General features: G+C 52.7%; 2 protein-coding genes across 2 annotated transcripts; one reads left to right on the forward strand and one right to left on the reverse strand.

Annotated features, from left to right (window-relative positions):
• The first annotated feature begins 3,572 nt into the window (after positions 1 to 3,572).
• LOC140913271 (zona pellucida sperm-binding protein 1-like) lies at positions 3,573 to 11,282 on the forward strand. The gene is given in 12 exon segments (XM_078853432.1): positions 3,573 to 3,813; positions 3,816 to 3,839; positions 4,483 to 4,564; positions 4,566 to 4,662; positions 4,749 to 4,846; positions 5,469 to 5,596; positions 5,690 to 5,824; positions 5,827 to 5,878; positions 5,967 to 6,108; positions 9,738 to 9,822; positions 10,370 to 10,492; positions 11,116 to 11,282. Coding segments are annotated over 12 exon segments (1,374 nt in total).
• A 2,191-nt stretch (positions 11,283 to 13,473) lies between these two features.
• Positions 13,474 to 21,773, reverse strand: PRPF19 (pre-mRNA processing factor 19). The gene is made up of 16 exons (XM_073346896.2): positions 21,561 to 21,773; positions 20,122 to 20,271; positions 19,094 to 19,170; positions 18,710 to 18,851; positions 18,387 to 18,460; positions 18,230 to 18,292; positions 17,976 to 18,017; positions 17,640 to 17,714; positions 17,026 to 17,101; positions 16,623 to 16,732; positions 16,267 to 16,422; positions 16,054 to 16,123; positions 15,473 to 15,558; positions 14,676 to 14,846; positions 14,156 to 14,261; positions 13,474 to 13,967 (listed from the first exon to the last, which is right to left on the reverse strand). The coding sequence occupies exons 1-16, from the start codon at positions 21,577 to 21,579 to the stop codon at positions 13,870 to 13,872; spliced, it is 1,515 nt and encodes a 504-aa protein (XP_073202997.1). The 5' UTR covers positions 21,580 to 21,773; the 3' UTR covers positions 13,474 to 13,869.
• Between the last annotated feature and the right edge of the window lie 374 nt (positions 21,774 to 22,147).

Consider the following 22,147-nt stretch of genomic DNA (forward strand, 5'->3'; position numbering starts at 1 on the left):
ATGGAAAAGTACCCTTTGCAGTTTATGTACTGGCTGCCCCGGTGTTCCAGGGCCAAGATGGGGATATGTGTTCCATCTATTGCCCGCCGCAATTAGGGAATCCCAGTGCATTAAAGCCATCCACAATGGTCTGCACGTTTCCCAAAGTCACTCCCCTTGATGAGTGGGAGTGGCAGCTGGTCAATGATTGCGTTGGCTACTTGCAGTACAGCAGCCCCAACAGTAGATTTCCCCACTCCAAACTGATTCCCGACTGACCGGTAGCGGTTGGGCATTGCAAGCTTCCACAGGGCTATGTCCACTCGCTTGTCAACTGTGAGGGCTGCTCTCATTTTGGTGTCTTTCCGCTTCAGGGCAGGGGACAGCAAGTCACAAAGTACCATGAAAGTGGCCTTACGGATACGAAAGTTTCGCACCCACTGGGAATCTTTCCCATACCTGAAAGACTATGCGGTCCTACCAGTCTGTGCTTGTTTCCTGGGCCCAGAATCGGCATTCCACCGCATGAACCTGGCCCAACAGCACCATGATCTCCCAATCACCACATGCCGTACCGTCTGTGTCCATGTTCTCATCAGTATAGTAATCGCGCTGTCATCACTTCCTTGCCCAGTCTTGCAGGTACTGCACATACTGCTGCATAATGCATGAGGTATTTACAATGGTCAAAATGCAGCAGAGATCTGATCGGGCTCCATGGCTATGGCGCTTGCACGGGTAATCCTGGAAAAGGGGTGCGAAACGCAGGAGAGCAGAGTGGCAGCGGAAGCTGTGCTGTTTGGGTCACGGTAGCCGAACAAAGACTGACAATGGTTGTCTTCTGTGGCTTTCACAGAGGTGGGAGCCCAGGACAGACAACATGGAGAAGCTCGCAAGCGTGGCAATAGCGGGAGAGCAGAGTTGGCGGCAGAAGCTGTGTTGCTCGATTCACAATGGCCGAGCAGAGTTGAGTTGGAGAGGTGGATTCATCGTAGCAGGAGAGCAGCGGTGCACCGTCTGCTGAAAGCAGTATGGCGTCTGCATGCCAAAAAGGGGCGAAACGATTGTCTGCCGTAGCTTTCTGGTGACACACACCCAGAAACACCCGCCAGAATGTTTTTGCCCCATCATGCTTAACTGGGAGCTTAACAGAGAATTCCAATGGGCGGCAGGGATTGTGGGAACTGTGGGATAGCTACCCACAGTGCACCGCTCTGACATTTGATGCCAGCCTTGGTACTGTGGACGCAATCTGCCAAATTCACCCGCTTTAGTAGGGACACAGAAGACCAAACGTATAAAATAGCTTCCGAAAATTCGAATAGAATAATTTTGAAATAATTTTGTACTGTAAACGTACTGAGGGGTAGCAGTGCCATGAGAAAAAGACAGACGGAGCCTAGGAAAACCACCAGCCAAGAGAAGCTCAAGAGGCCTAAGCCTATTGAGGTGTCCTTACATCTCATCCTCAGGTTTCACATAGCTCAGGCTGAGGCCTGCCTCGGTCTGTGGAGCTCCATACTTGGCCAGGTTAGGTTTCTTCAAGGCCTGGTATGAGGCCTCCCTGCTTTTTCACTAGTTTCACCCCTAACTTGGACTCTGCACAGGCCACTAGGGCTAACCCCCTTAATCTTATTTTAAAAGAGCTATAAAATCATTAACAATCATGGGCCTCAGTTCCACACCTCATCAGAACAATGGCACCTCCATCAGCCCCTGGCACCACGCCAGAGCCCTGTTCCAACACTGACTCAGACAGAACGCAGTGACTCCTAGTGAATTAACACCACTGTTTTCGGACCTCTGGGGTTTTGCCCACAGATCCCCCTACTCAGGCCTGATCCTTCCAAATGTATGACATGTAATGTTAGGTCTCAGCAGCTGTCCCTTATGGGATTGGTGAAGGGATAAAGCACCAGGGTGACTAGGGGCCAGGACTACACCTGTACGGAGATGATGATGTCACCCGCATGAGGGGAGCTTGGGGATCTGTTGCTCTCTAGGGGCTGGTTCACATGGATGTTAATGAGTGTGCTACAGCCACTCCCTAGAGATGGTTAGTCCTTTTCGTTCAGAATCGCCTGGTTTTTGCTCTGAAGATCATGGAGTTTAAATCTCAGTGTGGGCCCAAGCAGGAGCAGTTAAAATTGCAAGCCAGAGATTGACATACAGGGCAAGGGGGTGCAGAGCAGTGGGAGAGAAGACCAGACTAGCAGCATGTGTGTAGGTCAGAGTTAAGAGTACTAGCAGAGCTGTGGGGGAGGCGTGTTTGGCATCTGTTAGCATCAGGCTCAGGGGTCCGTTCTCCATTCCCCAGTCACAGGAGCAGTTTCTCTACACACCTTGCCTGCCACAAAGATAAAGCATCTTTGAATGAGTTTTACATTCCTCCCCCCATGGCCCCCCACCCCAGTGTTCACAACACAACAGGGAAGTGGGGAAGAAGCAGAGACAGAGTTACCAACTCTCATCATGCTATTGTGAGTGACGCAATACTTTGTGCTTTTCTTGAAGCTCCAGAGCACCAGGCAGGCTGCCCCCCCAGCCCCGCAGCACTGGGTGGGTGGGCTGCCCCCCAGCACCAGACCACGGGTGGGCGTCGGGCAGCCCTCCCTTTCCCCCCAGCCCTGGAGAACTGGGTGGTGCGGCCCCAGCCACCCCAAGTCCTAGCCGCCCTAGCCCCAGCCCCAGCCCAGCAGGCTTCCCGGAAGAGGAGCAGGCTGCTTGCCTGGGCTGGGGCCAACTACCAGCAGCAGAAGGAGGGGGCCTTGGGCAGAGCGGGGCTCTTTGCGGAGGTACAGCCTCCCCAGGCTATTGTACGCACCGTCCATGGATTTGTCTGGCTCCTACTTCCAACCACTGGATCTTGTTCTACCTTCTCTACTCGATTAAAGAGCCCTTTAATAGCAGTCTTTTTTCCCTATGAATGTACTTGGGCACTGTACTTGAGCCACTTCTTGATCTCCTTTTCGATAAGCTAAACTGACTGAGTTCTGTAAGTCTCTTGCTAGCCGGCACTTCTTCCAGACGGCAAATTGCATTTGTGACTCTTCTCTGTATCTACTTCCGTTTTTCAATAACCTAATCACACAGAACAAGAAAGAAAAAGGCCTCATTCATACCATGGCCACCTGCACACTGACTCGACCTTGTGCCTGCCCGCCCACTTCGAATCATAGAATATCAGGCTTGGAAGGGACCTCAGGAGGTCATCAAGTCCAACCCCCTGCTCAGAGCAGGACCAATCCCCAACTAAATCATCCGATCCCAGAAGGATACACTGAGTAGACCCCTCGATTCCAGGACTGATACTCTCCCAGGTGATCTATTCACGTGCCTGGGACATCCATCCCCTCAATGGGGGAGTCTCAGACCTATCCCCTGAGAACAAGTGTCTCTGTTTCACCAGCTGTTATCCAGGCAACTTGGCCTTCTGATTTTTGGGGCACTTGGGGTGTGCTTGAGCCCTGTTTTCAAGCTTTTCTCTGCAACTGTGAGGGCAAGAAACTTACTTTTCTTTTGAATGCACACTGAGGTTCTCAGCTAGTTCCTTGTTTCCAGGAGATGGGGCTTGAAATAAAACATCAGTTACCATGGGACTTTTCACCCTAAGCTTTGCACTTTTCACCCGGCCCCTCCCAAGCAGCAGGCAGCTCCCCAACTGCAATCCCTTCAGAGGATCTCCAGCTCTCCTTAATCCACACCCTGCTGTTCTAGGGGCTCATCTCACACAGGAGTAGTGCCATGTGGTGGCTGGGAAGATTCCTTGTGCAGATGCCCCAGGCCAAGCTGCTTGCTTCCAGGCTGGCTGCTGTTATGATGAGACTGACCTCACTACCCCTGCTACTATGGCAACACAGGTAGGAGGCCTGGCCTTGTGTTGACTCATGGAAACCTTCTCTGTCCTGAGAAGCCTAGCAATACACTCTCAGATTTGATTGGTCACCACCTATTAATGTGGTGAACTAGGCTCGGATTTAGCTGCTGCTCTAGGACTGCTGTCCCAAGTGGAAACTACTGTCATGTACCTCTTACTGAGGGTTGCAGTGAGTGCCAGTCACATGCAGAATGAGTTACTTCCCAGATCATGGTCTCGCTTATCTGCTCTTCAGATCTGTCTTGAGTAAAGCAAGACTAACACCACCAAATGTGTGTGGCAGAAGAGAGCAGCCAGGGAGCACAGCCTGGCATCCACAGAGTTGAGGCTGAGAAATAGCCAGTGTGTATATAGATCCTACGCAACACACATTCTGCTGCTACCTTACTAGCAGAGGAACCCCATTTTCTAGCTCCATGCATTGTGAGTTAGTATGGCCTGGAACCTGTTTCGAGAGCTCTGCTGATTCTTGACAGATACAAGCTGCTGCCCTACAAGGAATATGAAATACTGATGCTTAACAACAATCACTATATAAACCAGGGTGGGATCCAGGACTCCTGCCCCATCGTGTTCCAAATCTATTTCTCTAAGGCCTCTGTACTTAACCTGCTCCCTTGTGTTAGTCACTGTTCAGTGCCTTGTGGATGGTCACTTCGTTCTGGTGGTCTCCAGGGACATGTCTGATCACCCCATCATCCTAGACAGGGCTAGCCTATGCCCAGACGAGGTGTGATCCCATCAGGATGACAGAGGCTTTTGTGATCTTCCACTTCCCTCTCATGCTGTGTGGCACCACAGTCCCGGTGAGGACACTCTCTGTGGAAGCCAGGGTGAGTGCTCTGCTCAGGGTCTTCGGGGACTAACCCACCTTATGTTTCAACTCTGCCAGGTGACTGGGGACAAACTGATCTATGAGAACGAGCTGATCTCAGGCATTGACATTCAGACTGGGCCAGATGGCTCCATCATCTGGGACAGCCTCTTCGTGTAAGTTGTCCTGCTCCCTGCTTGAAGGGATGGTGTTGGAGAAATAACTCCAACCTTCCCATTTCCCAAGGGGAAGGGAATAGGCTGCCTCACTGACTAGTGAGATACTGTGATCCCACCATTCCCCACTTCAACAGCTTCTCCTATCCAGAAGGTTTCCCAAGCATCTTGCAGTCGAAGCCATCTTCTGAAGTGAGCTAACCCTTTTCTGAGATGCAGTGCACCACCTACCTAACAGCATATAGAAACAACTGCTGTAATGGGCTCATCTAGGGAGGCAGACCAGAAGTACCCTCTGTTCATGGCACTCGGTATGCCAGGAATGAGATTTGACTACAGGTGAGCAGGTGCTTCTAGCCTGTCTGAGAAGGCCCCCATGTGGTCGTGCTCAGACACTCCTGCTGAGCCCCTGAGTTGTAAGGAAGAACATACGAGTTGCTGGAAGGGTTGATGTGCTGGCATCCTTGGATGTCTCCCATCCAAGTACTGATAGGGCCTGACCCTGCTTGTCTCAAGCACTAATAAGGTCACTGCCAGAAGCAGTATTAGCTCAATCTGACTTCATTGAGCATGCCCCCCACCACCTCCCCCCGGTCTCTTCCCTCTGCTCTCTCCTGTGCAGCCTCCATGCTCGCTGCATCTACAATGCCAGTGACTTCCTGCCAGTCCAGGTCGAGGTCTTCTTGCCCCCCACACCTGCTCCAGTCACCCAGGCAGGACCCCTCCGGCTTGAGCTGCGCATCGCCACAGGTAGGTGACCCCTCACTCCAGCACGGAGATCCCATCCCCCTGAAGGGCCACAGGCATCTCAGCTCTGCTCTCCTCCTGCTCTCTCCCCCACAGACCTGAGCTACAGATCCTATCTCTCAGAGAGAGACTACCCTGTGGTGAAGGTGCTCAGGGACCCTGTCTACATGGAGGTTCGCATCCTGCAGAGAACAGACCCGTCCCTGGTTCTGGTTCTGCACCAGTGCTGGGCCACCCAAGCGCTAACCCCCTGCAGCAGCCGCAGTGGCCCATCCTGGTGGACGCGTGAGTGAGGTACAGGCATCCTAGTGGCTATTAGTGGAGGAAAGAATAGTACTTAGTCAAAACTGAACAGTGTCCCTTTTGCTCTCAGGTGTCCATTCTTGGGAGACAACTACAGAGCCCAGCTTGTGTCCGTGGGCTCTGAGCTGCCCTTCCCAACTCACCACCAGCGCTTTGTCCTCTCCACCTTTGCCTTTGTGGACTCAGCCTCCCAGATAGCACTTGATGGAGAGGTAAGGACGGCCTGAATCCACTCAGGGGTGGAAAGGGTCCTTTCTTGGTCAGGCAGGGACCTGTGCCCTCTGCGCTCCTCTCACAAAGAGCAAAGAGCAATGTCCCCACCTTTTGTGAAGCTTGCCTCTAGATGAGGCCATAGCCAAGTGGGAAGGTGTGCCTTTAAAAAAACCTCTTCTCTCCCTCCTCCTCGCCCCCCCCCCCAAGCTGGAGGAATTGGTTCCCTTGATCTCACTGGCCTATAGGGTGACCAGACAGCAAGTGTCAAAAATCAGGACGGGGGGGGGGGGGGAAGTAATGGAAGCCCATATAAGAAAAAGACCCCAAAATCAGGACTGTCCCTATAAAATTGGGACATCTGGTCACCCTACTGGCCTATGATGCTCCTAAATTAACACCTTGCTTGAGTCTGGCACTTACAGCCATTACTCCCAAAATGATAGCTGCTTTAGAGACACAGTCCCTTGAATTACATGTGATCCAGGTTGTATAAGAACAGTGACCAGCTGGGAGTCTCTGCATCTCTGCTGTTTAATATCCTAACTCCAGCTGGCTAGTGGATAATGCTCCCCAGGATTTCTCTTGCGTTGGAGAGAATATTCACTTACCAACATCAGGTGTCAACAGCCTCCATGGCATTGCTACACCTCAAGACACACCTCATGTACACAGTGAAGGTACCAAACCAGAGTTCTCATGGGGCTTAGTCCAACAGAACTTCCTTGTTGTGTAATGCACTGGGGCTGGTACTGCCCCCTGCTGGATAGACTCTGTTCAGGTAAGCATCTTTCCAATGACCAGAGTCCAGCAAAGAAGAAAGCCCTACTGCAGCTAAATGGGTCCTCCATTTAATCCAGAGTGTCTCTTTAATCCAGAGTGTCTCTGGATTAAGTTTAGAAGTGTGTGCAACAAGAGTGATGTAGTGGTGGGAGTCTGCTATAGACCACCGGACCAGGGGGATGAGGTGGATGAGGCTTTCTTCCGGCAGCTCACGGAAGCTACTAGATCGCATGCCCTGATTCTCATGGGTGACTTTAATTTTCCTGATATCTGCTGGGAGAGCAATACAGCGGTGCATAGACAATCCAGGAAGTTTTTGGAAAGCGTAGGGGACAATTTCCTGGCGCAAGTGCTAGAGGAGCCAACTAGGGGGGGTGCTTTTCTTGACCTGCTGCTCACAAACCGGGTAGAATTAGTGGGGGAAGCAAAAGTGGATGGGAATCTGGGAGGCAGTGACCATGAGTTGGTTGAGTTCAGGATCCTGACGCAGGGAACAAAGGTAAGCAGCAGGATACGGACCCTGGACTTCAGGAAAGCAGACTTCGACTCCCTCCGGGAACGGATGGCCAGGATCCCCTGGGGGACTAACTTGAAGGGGAAAGGAGTCCAGGAGAGCTGGCTGTATTTCAAGGAATCCCTGTTGAGGTTACAGGGACAAACCATCCCGATGAGTCGAAAGAATAGTAAATATGGCAGGCGACCAACTTGGCTTAATGGTGAAATCCTAGCGGATCTTAAACATAAAAAAGAAGCTTACAAGAAGTGGAAGGTTGGACATATGACCAGGGAAGAGTATAAAAATATTGCTCGGGCATGTAGGAATGTTATCAGGAGGGCCAAATCGCACCTGGAGCTGCAGCTAGCCAGAGATGTCAAGAGTAACAAGAAGGGTTTCTTCAGGTATGTTGGCAACAAGAAGAAAGCCAAGGAATGTGTGGGCCCCTTACTGAATGAGGGAGGCAACCTAGTGACAGAGGATGTGGAAAAAGCTAATGTACTCAATGCTTTTTTTGCCTCTGTTTTCACTAACAAGGTCAGCTCCCAGACTGCTGCGCTGGGCATCACAAAATGCGGAAGAGATGGCCAGCCCTCTGTGGAGATAGAGGCGGTTAGGGACTATTTAGAAAAGCTGGACGTGCACAAGTCCATGGGGCCGGACGAGTTGCATCCGAGAGTGCTGAAGGAATTGGCGGCTGTGATTGCAGAGCCTCTGGCCATTATCTTTGAAAACTCGTGGCGAACCGGGGAAGTCCCGGATGACTGGAAAAAGGCTAATGTAGTGCCAATCTTTAAAAAAGGGAAGAAGGAAGATCCTGGGAACTACAGGCCAGTCAGCCTCACCTCAGTCCCTGGAAAAATCATGGAGCAGGTCCTCAAAGAATCAATCCTGAAGCACTTGCATGAGAGGAAAGTGATCAGGAACAGCCAGCATGGATTCACCAAGGGAAGGTCATGCCTGACTAATCTAATCGCCTTTTATGATGAGATTACTGGTTCTGTGGATGAAGGGAAAGCAGTGGATGTATTGTTTCTTGACTTTAGCAAAGCTTTTGACACGGTCTCCCATAGTATTCTTGTCAGCAAGTTAAGGAAGTATGGGCTGGATGAATGCACTATAAGGTGGGTAGAAAGCTGGCTAAATTGTCGGGCTCAACGGGTAGTGATCAATGGCTCCATGTCTAGTTGGCAGCCGGTATCAAGTGGAGTGCCCCAAGGGTCGGTCCTGGGGCCGGTTTTATTCAATATCTTCATAAATGATCTGGAGGATGGTGTGGATTGCACTCTCCGCAAATTTGCGGATGATACTAAACTGGGAGGAGTGGTAGATACGCTGGAGGGGAAGGATAGGATACAGAAGGACCTAGACCAATTGGAAGATTGGGCCAAAAGGAATCTGATGAGGTTCAATAAGGATAAGTGCAGGGTCCTGCACTTAGGACGGAAGAACCCAATGCACAGCTACAGACTAGGGACCGAATGGCTAGGCAGCAGTTCTGCAGAAAAGGACCTAGGGGTGACAGTGGACGAGAAGCTGGATATGAGTCAGCAGTGTGCCCTTGTTGCCAAGAAGGCCAATGGCATTTTGGGATGTATAAGTAGGGGCATAGCGAGCAGATCGAGGGACGTGATCGTTCCCCTCTATTCGACATTGGTGAGGCCTCATCTGGAGTACTGTGTCCAGTTTTGGGCCCCACACTTCAAGAAGGATGTGGATAAATTGGAGAGAGTCCAGCGAAGGGCAACAAAAATGATTAGGGGACTGGAACACATGAGTTATGAGGAGAGGCTGAGGGAGCTGGGATTGTTTAGCCTGCAGAAGAGAAGAATGAGGGGGGATTTGATAGCTGCTTTCAACTACCTGAAAGGGGGTTCCAAAGAGGATGGCTCTAGACTGTTCTCAATGGTAGCAGATGACAGAACGAGGAGTAATGGTCTCAAGTTGCAGTGGGGGAGGTTTAGATTGGATATTAGGAAAAACTTTTTCACTAAGAGGGTGGTGAAACACTGGAATGCGTTACCTAGGGAGGTGGTAGAATCTCCTTCCTTAGAGGTTTTTAAGGTCAGGCTTGACAAAGCCCTGGCTGGGATGATTTAACTGGGAATTGGTCCTGCTTTGAGCAGGTGGTTGGACTAGATGACCTTCTGGGGTCCCTTCCAACCCTGATATTCTATGATTCTATGATTCTATGATTTAGGCCATGTGATAGCAGCTAGTTGTTCTGGAGCTGAAGGGACCAAATTCCCTCCCTTGGTGCTGTCTAAGTGCAGGGAAGCTGGTCACAATAGAATTGCTACCTGCTGGGTCAGAGCTACTCATTAACTCCATTTCCATTTGTGTGGATTTCAGGTGTACCTCTTCTGTAGTACCTTTGCCTGCTGTCCCTCCCAGCTGGAGCTCTGCAGGACCATGTGCCCATCAGGGGCTGCTATAGGTAAGTCTCCATAGCTTCCACTGTGTACCAGTGGCAAGGTCTGCCATCCATGTGGGTTTGAGAGCACCCAGCCCCACTGCTTCAAACAAATATATGAGGATATCCTGGGGCATAACAGCTAGAGCTCTAATTGTCCCATTATGTAGTCACTGCAATATGAACTCAGCCAGATCTCCTACATGTGACCTGCCAAACTAGCTAGGTGTATTGTGGATTTGGAGGCAAGTACCCGGGCTAGATGGTACTATGGTCTACTCTGTAACTACACCCTTAGTATGTAGGAACTGTAATGGGCCACTGGGATCCCCAGAGCAGATTTCTAATGTGGGCTGCTACTGCTAAAATTGCCTCTTCCCACCTGATCCAAACCCCCAATGACCAACTCAGGAGGAGCTCTTTGGGCATACTGAGCAGAAGCCACTTATCTGGGCAGATGGGTCTACAGTGGCCTCTGCCTCATCAAATACTGCACTCTCCACCTAACCTTGGACAGCATTAGGGAGTTGTCTCCAGAGAGCTCTCCAACTCTCCCCTTTCCATCTTCCAGGAGGCCGCCGGTTTCTGTATATTGGAAATGGGACAGGAGAGCCCCAGGACCTAGTGAGTTCTCGCGGACCTGTGATCTTCCAGGAGAGTCCTGGGCCACACAGAGAGCAAGTCTATGAGAACACAGGTGAGTTGTCCTGCCATTATGGTTAACTGGTGTCTCGCATAATAGCCTGAGACCTGCAAGTCAATGCTGCCTCTAATGTGGGTACTACTCCATGTGTCCTAAACGTTCCTGGGGCCACACATGGATGAGCAAGAAGTGATCATCTTAATATCTAAGCTTATGTTGATTGCTATAGTATGACTCCCAGGAGTAGAAGAACACTACCTCCCTGCTGTGGTGAGGGACAACCAACCCATCATTCAAAGCAAGGCAGACCTCAGTGGGGCGTGAATAACCCCTTGATGGTGACTTGCAAGCCAGGGAGACTGTGCCTACAATGCACTGGGCTGGTATCAGCACTGACCTCTGCTGGATGGAATTTATCCCCATGAACTTTCTTTATTGACTGACTGGAGCCTGCAAAGAATCAGTCTCCCCTGCTAGGAAGAGATGGGTGATGACTTAATGCAGATGCTTGCCTGGTACACTGAGTTGATCAGGTGTAACCTCAAATGGATGTGGTGAAGGCCAACCCACTGTTAATGGGTAGCAACAGCATCAGACGGGCAGGGGTGTTAGTCTTAGTGTGCAAATGCAGGTCACACACCCAATATTGCCTTAACACCCTCTTCCTCCTCCTCTGGACCCTGTCTCCAGACTGGACCTCACTCCTGTGCTTCTGGCTGTACTGTCTCTGGTGGCTGTGGCCTCCCTCATTGTTGTGACCCTGCTCTGCAGGAGAAAGAGCTGGATGACAAGATCCCAAAGGCTCTCTAGTGGCTCACTGTCAAACAAGGGTGGAAAATAAAAACTGCTGAACTGCACCAGCGGCTTGTGGTGCACGTTGTGTCTGGAGGGAGGCTGGAGCCAGCAGCTGCTTTGTGGACTCTGCCTCCCAGGTGGCACTTGATGGACTGGTAAGGGAGGGGCTGGAAATCTAACTAAAGGAGTCATTCCTACCATGCTCCAGGCTGGGATTGACTTCCTGAGCAGCCCTGGCTCTAGGCACTATCTACTCTGCTGGAACTTGTTTGTGGGGTGGTGATGGGATAGAACCCCTTCCTCCTCTATCAGGGGGAAGACCCCTGGTTTCCCTGCAGGAGGGGAAGGTAAACTAGCTACCTGAGACAATGAGACATTTCTTCCCCCACACTCCTGCTGCATGCTCTAGTGCGGCACCTAGCTGTTGGATGCCCAGCAAATAGCTAACCTGAGACATAGCTGGTAACCTGAGTAAGGGTCTCCTTGTGCCCTCTCACTGCAGCATGGCTCTTCTGTCACCACTGAGGCTGGTTCCTCTGAACAGAAACATTGTGGGTAACTCTCAAACCTCTCTGGCCTCTAGTGAAGTAGATCTGATGTCCACTAGCATATTTGTTCCATCCTACAGTGGCTGGAGGTCCATGGGAAGGATCTCCTAAACACTGATCACCACAGTAATGGAAACTCCTCAAACTCAGTGCTAGGGGCCTGTCTAACCTAGGACCATTATCTGCAGGGTAAACTCTCCTTATCTCCTTCCCCAACCATGCTACACATGAGGCTTCCCCTAGGAAGTAGGACCTCACAGCACCTGGCTCAGTGCATTAGGCAGCCCTGGCCAGATCTAACTAGCTCCTACCTTGTGGCTTTCAGGTGTACATTTCCTGTAGTGCATCTGCCTGTTACCCCTCTCAGCTGGAGGCCTGCAGGACCAGCTGGAGGCCTGCTACAAGCAAATCTGATCTATTTTATCTGTAGAGAAGGCAGGATGTGAGGCACTGTTTTACCAGCACCAGATCACTCTCTCTAAGGACCTAAATACCAGAAGCGAGCACATTCTAGATACCAACTGAAGATCTAACACAAGCACAGCCTGACTTCTCCTCAGCAGAAGGCTTGCAGTTCAGCCATTTCAGTATAACCTTCAAAATACAGTGCACCTGGTTACATGCATTGTGAGCAACCAATCAGGAAATGCTCACAACAGACCCTCCTTGGAGAGGGGGAAGGAAGTGTCAAGAAGCCAATGGAGGGGCTGGGCCTGCTGCCTTTCCTGCGCTGGAGAAGGCTGAAGGCAGCAACAGGATAAGCTGGCTCACTCAGAGCCAGACAGGGCTCAAGGCTGGGCATGAGGTGTGATGAGACACAAGAGCTGTCCTGGAGAGTCTAGCACTATACTTGGTGTGTTGCAGATACAATTTGGACTGTGCTGGGGGAATTTTGGCTTCCTGGGGTGGTTTCTTGTAATAAATTAACCCTGCAAGGGTTATGCACATTTGGAAAGTCTTTAAGGACTATTTCTGGGGAAATCTGAAGGGGAAACTGAGGCAGGCATACTAGTCCTGGCCTCCAAGCAGGGCCACCCTTTGACAAATCCCTTTCAAACCCCACTAAAATGACCCATTTCATCTTTAGTGGTTCAAACTGCAACAAAACTAAATTCTGTGGATCTGTGAATTGCTGTGGGAGGCCTGATCTGGTGGTTAGACCAAGGACTAGGGCTTCAGGCCTGCAGTCTGGTATTCCCAGCCCTGCTATGTGACCTCTGCCACGTTCAATGCCCTTGCTGTAACATGGGATTGTGATACGTTCCATACCTACTTTGCAGAGGACTGGGGAGGATTCATATCCTTAAAGGGTTTGGAGATCACTAGCTGAGGGGCACAGGAGAAACAGCAAGTGCCTGTTTGTTCAACAAACGACAGCAAGTCCAGTGCTGTCCCACAAACTCAAAGGAGGTGGATAATTTTACAACTCACCCAGGTACCAGGACTTTACTCATCAGCTGAGAACTGCAAGGAGATGGGGCCAGGGCATACTGACCTTATGCAGGCCCCAACCTCTCTTCCTGTCATCACTACACAAACAGCACTGGGAGCACTTAGAAGGGACTCAGATGACGTGGATAGTATCTCTTACCCTTAGATCCCCTTGCCCAAGGCCTAGGGGCTCTTTTCCCTCCATGCTCTACCCCACAGCTCATCTGGGAAAAGGTACATGCAACTCAAACAGCCTGAGAGGGTTCAACATTCTTTATTTTTTTTAATGAAAGTAGATAGCTGCTTACCAAAAAAAAAAAAAAAAAATGCACATTTCCCCATCCCCCCTTCTCTCCCATTCCTATACCACCCGCTTCTTTCCCCCATCCAGCCTCTCATTCACAGCTGTCTGTCAGTGGATGGGTTTGGTTCTATTTTGTTTGTTACAATCACAGAACAGAATTAAGCCGGAAAGACAAACACAAAACTGGAAAAACAAAGCCTTTGAGCACAGGGGAGGGAGCGCGCTAGGTTGGCCTGCCCCTGATACCTCAAAGTAAAGCAATGATAACCCCACCCACGTTACCTCCCTCCAATAACCCCAACACTACAGTGAAGGACACAGCCCATCCCCCCAGATCCTAGGAAAAGAGGCTACAGACTGTAGAACTTCAGGCTCCTGTCCATGCCTGTGGAAGCGATGAATTTAGCATGGTGGCCAAAGGCCACACCCGTAGTCAGGCCACTGTGCTCTGTGGGGAGAGACACCACATGGTTAATTTGGAACTCATACTACTAGACCTTGCCCTCCACCCCAAGGCCACCTCACATAGCGCACTCCACGGGAATGGGATCTCAGGAACACAGGGAGAGGAGCAGCTTGCTCATCCACTCGATGAGTCCAGCACAGGCACATGACTCTCCCAGCTGAGCACCTCACCTGTGAAGTGGAGGATTTCCGTCCACTGCTTGCAGATGTAGATCTGGACGTCCGTGCCACCCAGGGCCAAGTAGGTACCACTCTGGTCAAATATGAGGGACTTCACCTACAGAGAAGAGAGATATCTGAGCCCCAGGCACAACTCTGAGCCAGACCTGGAGCGGGGGGAGGGGGGGAAGCTGTTCCAGGCTGCCAGGTACTCCCACACACACATATACTGGGCAACCCCCTCCCACACACACTCACCTACTGCTACCATACACCTGGCTCCCAGAGGGACACCTCTCCCCATATACCCACCCTGGGTACCTGGGGAGAGAGAGGACCCCCACCACACACGCACGCACAGACCCCATACTAGGCACTGGCTCCCTGATGCAGGGAGAAGCCCAGTCAAACTAGGATGCACAAGGACGTAGAGGAAAAGCCCCCAGGTCACACCGCTCAGCTGGCTCATCATATCAGGGAGAGGGTGGGAGAGCAGGGACGGGGCTCGACAGAGCAGGAGGGTCGCACGCACCTCAAAGTTATTGTCCAGCTGCAGCGTCTTGAAGTTCTTGAGCTTGCGCAGATCCCAGAGTTTCACGGAGGAGTCATCAGCGGCCGTGGCCAGGTAGTAGCCATTCTCTGAGAACGCGATGCTGGTGATGGGACCGGAGTGCCCTGGGAAGTTCGCCACATTGGTGCGTTCCTGAGACAGACAGACAGTTAGTCGCCCGTCGCTGAAAGGCAGGCGCTGAGTCAAGCCTGGGCCAGCTGGGAAAAGATGGGGGCAGCAGGTAGGCTGGATCTTCTCTTCCCACAAAGAGAGCTTGGTCCAGGGGACAGGAGCCTTCTCCGCACCCCTTACATTGCAGAGCTAACATCACTGAGCTCATCAGAACAATGGCACCTCCATCAGCCTCTCTTTTCCTGCATGCTTCAAACAGCGCTGAACACAGTCATTGTTAATGTACAGCATTGTTACATTGCAGAGCTAACATCACTGAGCTGAATGGAGCACTTCGCCCCCACTGTTTCAGGCTGTCTGCAAACTCAGGAAGCCACTGCTGCCTCACTCACACACCAGTCACGTGGAGAATGGTTGTGACAACAAGGTAAGAGCTAGAAACATCTTTCTTTAAATGAAAGCAGAGATCCTAGTATGCCAGGGAGGAGGCCATAGCTGGCCTGATGGCCCCATGCTCTAGAAAGTATATAGAGACCAGGCCTTAGTCTGAATGCACTCCTAGCCATGAGGCTGGAGGTGCCAAAATGCCAGCATCCTCCAGCACCAGGCTCCGCAGCCATCGGGCACACCCAGTCAGCCAGCCCTACCTTCAAGTCCCAGATCTTGATTTGCGAGTCCATAGTCCCCGTCCCAAAAATGAGCCCATCAGGGTGGAACTGAGCACAGGTGAGAGCTGCAGAGACAGAGAAAGACAGAAAGATTCAGGGACGCTGCCAGAGGGGACGTCTCACTTGGATAACGAAAGGACACAGCAGAAAGCAAGGCCCTCTCCCAGCCTTCCCCATGACAGGGTTCTGAAGGACTCGCGTGACACATAATACAGCCCTTTCTGCAGCCTCTTCCCCAGCAAGAGTATGGAAAAATTATCTAGGAGAAAATATTTTTTTAACATATAAAATAGCTTCTTTAAAAGGTCCTGCTAAAAATGTTACAGAAAGCAACTTTATCTGATTTTGATGTTGGACTCCACTTAAACTGTACACTAGATTAACATGCAAGAAGTGAGAACATGTAATCCAAGGTTAATAGTGACCATGTTCTACAGTCTATTTCTGAAACAGATGTTCTTAACAAGCTCCTCATCTTATGCTCTAGAAAATCATCCAGCTAAAATAAAATGGAGCACAATGACCCTGCGAGCCAGGGGTCCTCAATACCCAATCCTTACCGCAGCCAGAGGTCTCATCTGTGACCTTGGTGAGCACACGGCCTGTCTGGATATCAGAGAAAGCCCAGTACTGAAAGAGAGGAACAAGGCGTGAGTGCATCCCACGGTTGCCAGCCCTCCGCTGCCTCCTGCCCACACCTGCTGATCGACACCTTCCCCACACATGCTGATCGACATGGGGGGAAGGAGGGGCCGGGGCGACCTGAGTCTCACCTGGTCATCAGAGGAGCTCAGGAGATAGTCGCCCGTGGCATGCAAACTCAGCCCCGTCACGGCGCTCTCATGGGCCCGGACAACCTGCACACAAGTGGCGCTTGGGACCGACCAGATCCGGATAGTGGCATCGGGAGAAGCAGAGAACACCAGCTCCTAGATGTGTGGGGAGAGAACATTCCTGGGGGTTAGAGCACCAGTGTTGGGAGGGGCGAGAAGGGGTTAATACCAAGGCACATTGTAGGAGGGGACCAGACTGCGATATGGGCCTGGAGACCCCCAAGAGGTGGCCCCACAATCCCTCCCCTGGCATGGCATGGCCATAACGGAGATGGGGAGTTGGCCCTGGCCCTTACCTGGGATGGATGGAACACTACGCTGGTGACCTTCTTGGCGTGCCCTTTGAGAGTCGCCAGGATCTGCTCCGAGCTCTTGTCAAAGACAATGACGTTTTTATCCGCCCCGCCTGGAACACAAACAGAGGGGATGGGGCCCAGAGCTGTGCAGATCTGACTCCCCTCAACATCCACCACCTTGGAACTGAACGAGACCCACAATCCCCGGCAGCTGTGAGTAGAGAGGTCCTTACTGCCCTCTACCTCATCCCCACCAGCCCGCAGCCGGAAGAGGGGTGTCCCCAGGAAGCAGGGAGACTTTTAACCCATATCCCCGCCCTCTGGCGAACATCAGCAGTAGGTCCCAGAGGCCACAATCCCCGGCAGCCGGTGGGAGAAGCTGGGGCCAAGGCTGTTGCCTTACCTGTGAGGATCTTGTTGGTGTCGGAAGGACAAAGGTCCAGAGCGAGGATCCCTGGGATGCTGGCGCTGTGCAAGCCCTGTACAAAGAGAAGGGGGATCAGACAGAACCACTGCCAAGCAGGAAGAGCCCCTCAAGACAGGGAGGGACCCTAACAAAGAGCTCTGGAAACAGATTCCATAATCAGGGCTCTTTGTTCCCACCCAGATCTGTTCCGCACCCTGCTATATCCCCCCTGCAGTGCTTGCGAGCCAGCACCTGCTCGGCTCCGATCATTAGCAGCAGTGTTAATGGCCAACAATGATGGGAGAAGCAAGCAGGAGACAGCTCAGGGTCCAGGTGCCAAGAGATGCACCAGGGCTAACGGCCCACCTACTGAGAGGAGACTCCAGAGCCTCAGTGGACCAAGAGGGAGAAGCAGCGACCATCCCCTAGCAGCACAGCGCCCCCTGCTGCCATGTCAGGGTGGTGATAAAGCGTGCCCAGGTTCTGAAGGGGGACAGCCCAGCCCAGTGTAGTTGCATAAGGGACTGTGCCATCCAGGGAAGGCATTCGCTGCCAGCAGTAAGGTTTGAGACCCCAAGTTAACCTTCAACCCTCTGCATCAGCGAACTCACCACATGTGAGGCCACCTGTCGATATTTGCTGAGCTCCTCCGGCTTCACCAACTCCTCTGGAACCGTCTTGCCTCTCTGCAGAAGGAAGAGCACCCAAAGAGAAATGACTATGCTTCTGGGAGAGCACCCAGCACCCTGCCTTTCCCCCACCCAGGGAGCGGAGAGATCCTCCTCCTTACAGGACAGATTCCCTCCATAGAGACCTCCAAAACCGCTGAGCTCACCTCCCTGCTTCTTTACCCCTGCTCCAATGGAGAGTCCCCTCCCAACTCAGGCCCCCCCAGATCCTGCCCCCCATCACAGGGAAGGAAGGGGATTCAGGGAGCAGGCTCTCACCTTCTTACGCTCCGTGGTCAGCACCGTGGCTTTGTCTTGAAGCTGGAAAACAGGAAAGTGAACTCAGGAAATGTGACGCTAATAGTCGAAAGGCTAGCACAGGAGGGCAGCTATCTGACTGCCTACGCCATGCAAGCACCAGGGCACAACAGATGGGTCAGGGAGATGGAAAAGGAGTGACCTCATGGGAAGCAGGAATGAGAGTCACTCCTGCAGCAGAGCAAAGGGTGAAACTGGGACGGATGACTCCTTACCTTCTGGATGATCTCGGGGGTCATGCCTGCCAACTCTCCCAGATCCATCGGCTCGCCAGCACCCTGGATCAGGGAAAGAAGAGGCCCGTGAGTCCAGGAGGAGGAGAGAGAGCACAGTCAGGAGACACACAGAGAGAGCTGTGCAGGGAGGACTCACCGTGATGTTGGGCTGGGAAGATGGCATGGCCTGGGGGACTATGAGGCCAGCCTGGGGTTTCAGAGTCGCCAACGCTGCGGAGACACAAACAGCAGCTCGATGGGTTAAAATGGGAGCCAACTGCAGGCTCACAAGAGTGCCACAGAGGTTTTGTTACAGCTACCTTTTTCCATCAGTACTGACCCCTGCCTGCTCCAGAGGCGCAAGCTGCTCCTCCCCCTCCTGCTCCCAGGGCATTAGAGTCAGAATCCCTCCCTGGACTGACTGTCCCCATGGTGCTGCAGCCTTTTCCTCAGTCAGACCCCCTGCCCCCACCGATTTACCTTCTCTGGCAGCAGTGACCTCTTTGGTGAGACGGGCGATGACGCGGCAGGCAGCGTCATGCTGGTACAGTGCGTGCGACAGCTCCTGGCGGGTGGTCTGCAGCTGCTGGCGGAGTGTGAAGCTGTGCAGCATGACAGCATCCTATGGAAGGACCCACAATGTGAGGGAGACAGCCAGGGTTCAATGCTCTGCCCACCCCAGCTCAGCAAGCTCCGCCCACCTGGGTACGTAGAGTGAATGGCTCCACCCAACCTCAGCAACAAAAGAGGGCGGGTCCCCCCACCCAATCAGAGCAGAACCCTGTTCTTTCCGCTGCCCCGGCATCCATCCCATCAGCTGCCCACTTCAATGGCCCCCAACACTGTCCCCATGACAGCCCTTACCCACTCATCCTGAAGGGCTTTCAGAATGGCCGGGATGCTGGTGGCCGAGGGTGGCTTGGGCCGGATCGGGTGGGCAACTGTGAATGAGACACATGGGGGTATTAGCCTCAGCAGCGAGGATTAATCCCTTTCCCTGTCTCCTGCATCCCTACTTCTCCATCCCCACTGCCCACCCTCAAACACACCCGCTCACTCACCCCTTTATCCAGATCCATTTGCACCCTCACTTCATTCTCTACTTTATGCCTACATCAGTTGTTGGTGGAAGAATCCCATTGCAAAATGAGGCTGTTAACATATCTCTGCAGTCATCATACTGGGTCACAGCAGGTAAGCTGGTGTCTCAACTACTACCACACCAGACCAGGCTAGTAGCCCAGCTAGCCCAACAGTCTGCCTAGGATGGTGGCCAGTATCAGGTACAGCAGAGACCCCCCCCAAATCCCAGTGATGCAATTCTTGTGATACTGTGAACTGTCAATGGGATGGAGAGGAACAGAAATCCCCAAGCAGCTGACTCCAATTAACCAGTCCTCTCAGAGGCTGCTGGGAGTGGGAGGACTCTGGCCTATACAAGCCAAACCCAGCTCATTCCAACAGGGGAGAGGAAGAAGAGGCAGCATTCAAAAAGGCTGAAGGCATGTCAAGAGAAAAAACATCTCCAGAAAGGAGCCAGAGGAGAGCCAAACTCCTTGGGGGAAAGGTACAGAGTTTGGTGAGAGTGGGCCTGCCTCCCCAGGAAACTTTGGATTTGCCTGGCAAGTAAAAGGACTATGGGGAAATCCTAAAGATTTTGGGTGTCGGTGATGATAAAATGAATACTGATTCATCCCTTTTATAAGGGTTCCTAGATTCTCTTGGTGTCCTTCCTTCCCCAACCCTTTCTGTGATGGTCAGGCCCACCTGGCAATTGCTTGGTGAGCTGTGGGAGCTCAGGCAATCAGGGTAGCGATGGTCTGCCCAGCTCCCTGGAGCTGGTGAGAATCTACCAGGTCACACCTCTAGCTCTGCTCCCCTCTGCTTGATACCTTTGATGTCAATCAGTTGCTCTTCAGACAGCGGCTGGTTGTTCACTGGGTCAGTCCCATTTTCCGCAATGTATTTTTCAATCAGTCTTCGCTCATAGACGTGGTTTGAGACCGGAGACACGCACGGGTGCTCTGGCACTTCATTTGAGACTGCAAAGAGACAGAGACTGCAGGGGTGACAAGTGGACAAACAGAGCCTAAATCCCCACCCGTACCCCATACTTACCAGAGAAGCCCCAAGACACAGATCAATTTTTCCTACAGCCTCTACGTGTACAGCATTGTCACCAGGTTTTCTATGTACGCTACTGACACCACGGCCTAGTTTATTTTTAGCGACTTACACTTCTGTGCTCAGTCCTTCTCCCCAAGGTCTGCATTCTAATAATGCTGTTAGTTCCTTTGTGCTACACATTTCCCTTTCAACCAGCAGCTCAGTCTTCCTCAGGGGCAGATCAGGCAGTTAATGATGAATCTAACATAACTACAAACACCATGGCTATTCTTCTGTGCTGTTACATGTAATCCATAGCATAGGCTGCAAAACCTTGACTTGCTTTTATATATCACAAGCTTTCAGAGGTGTACAGACCAATGCTACATGCAACATTTGTACAGGTATAAAATGTGAGAAATACTCAGAGGTTTAATTGTTATGGTGCACATGCATAAGGGGAAGGAGCTACCATGGAAAGCTCTCTGAGCTCATTTCCGCATGAACTGGTAGGAGCTTGGCACCATTGAAAACTGCACATGCAGATTTCCACCCAAACATCTAAAATGTTTCTACTGATATTTTAGCTCCACTGATTCTCCCCACATTTATTTATTTAGCAGCACAGTGGCCAAGGGGTTACGGTGCTCTACCACAATACTGAAGGTTGTGAGTTTGAGTCCCACTCGATCTCACTCTGGAAGGCCACCTTCAATTCACCCAAGCTGCAAAATTAGTACCTGATCCCTTGGGCAGGCAAAGGCGGGTGATGCCGGCCCCATCACTGTGTTGGCTATGAAATTCCCTTGCCCTAACACCTTGAGGTAGGGGGGCGGGAATCTGTTTGTCTGTCCTTGACCCTTCCCAACCCAGACACGGCTCCTTTCTCAAGAACCACACGGCGCCGGCGGGGGAGCGACTGGCCCCAGCGCGCCAGGCAGAAGCGGCCATGCAGAGGGATGGATGCAGGCGCAGACTCGGGTCCCTGCGGGGGGGAGGGGGTGGGGTCACGGGCTTTGCAGAGGAGCCGAGTTCGAGGCCCCCCCGAGCGGGCGGCACGTTGGGGGGGGGGCAGCTTTTAGAGTTTCCTCGTGGGGCTCCTTGAGCTGGGGAGACACCAGGGCCGGCGGGTGGGGGGGGTACCAGCTCCACGGGGCGCGCGGCTCGGCCCGTAACTGGGGCCGGCTGGGGAAGTCCCCCCGCAAGCCCCCAGCCCGTCACTCACTCGAGCAGATGAGGGACATAGCGGCGTCTCCCCGACGGCTCCTGGTTCTGCTTCCAGGTCACGGGCTCCGCTTCCGGGGCAGGGTGTCCCCTCTCCGTGCCCCAACCGAGGGCAGCCCCGTTCCGCGTCCACTCGCTCACGCGGGGCCCCAGCGCGCGCGGGAGACCCTGAGTCCCGCCCTCACCGGAAACGGAACTTTACTCTTCCCGGCATGCCCCGGGCCGGCTCGCTGCATAGATCGGGATCTTCCGGCTACCGCTCGGGCGTTTCCGGAGGGGGGAACGAGCCTGGCTGGAACTGCCGCTCCCGGCATGCACCTCTTACTGGAGACTGCAATTCCCAGAATGCACTGGGCCGACGCCTCCCGGCCCGCCCCCAGCCCCTGGGACTACAGTTCCCAGCGGGCCCGGGCCCGGTGCCGGATTTGACTTTCACTCCCAGCAGCAGCCCCAGCCGGGCAGCCTCCGCTCGGGCCCGCCCTGCCAGGAGCCGGCCAGGCCCAGGCTGCCCCGCCCTCCGAGGGTGAGACGCGCGGCTGGGCCAGGGGCGTTTCCTGGGAGTCACGGGCCTGGCGCTGACGGGCGAAG

Source organism: Lepidochelys kempii, chromosome 6, assembly GCF_965140285.1.
Source record: "Lepidochelys kempii isolate rLepKem1 chromosome 6, rLepKem1.hap1, whole genome shotgun sequence".
Classification (NCBI taxonomy): domain Eukaryota; kingdom Metazoa; phylum Chordata; order Testudines; family Cheloniidae; genus Lepidochelys; species Lepidochelys kempii.

Coding starts and splice junctions, on each gene's coding strand:
- PRPF19 (XM_073346896.2), bottom strand. Junction 16,423..16,622: donor TAGTGTTCCATCCATCCCAG/GTAAGGGCCAGG, acceptor CCACACATCTAG/GAGCTGGTGTTCTCTGCTTC. Junction 14,847..15,472: donor TCAAGATCTGGGACTTGAAG/GTAGGGCTGGCT, acceptor TGTCTGTCTCAG/GAACGCACCAATGTGGCGAA.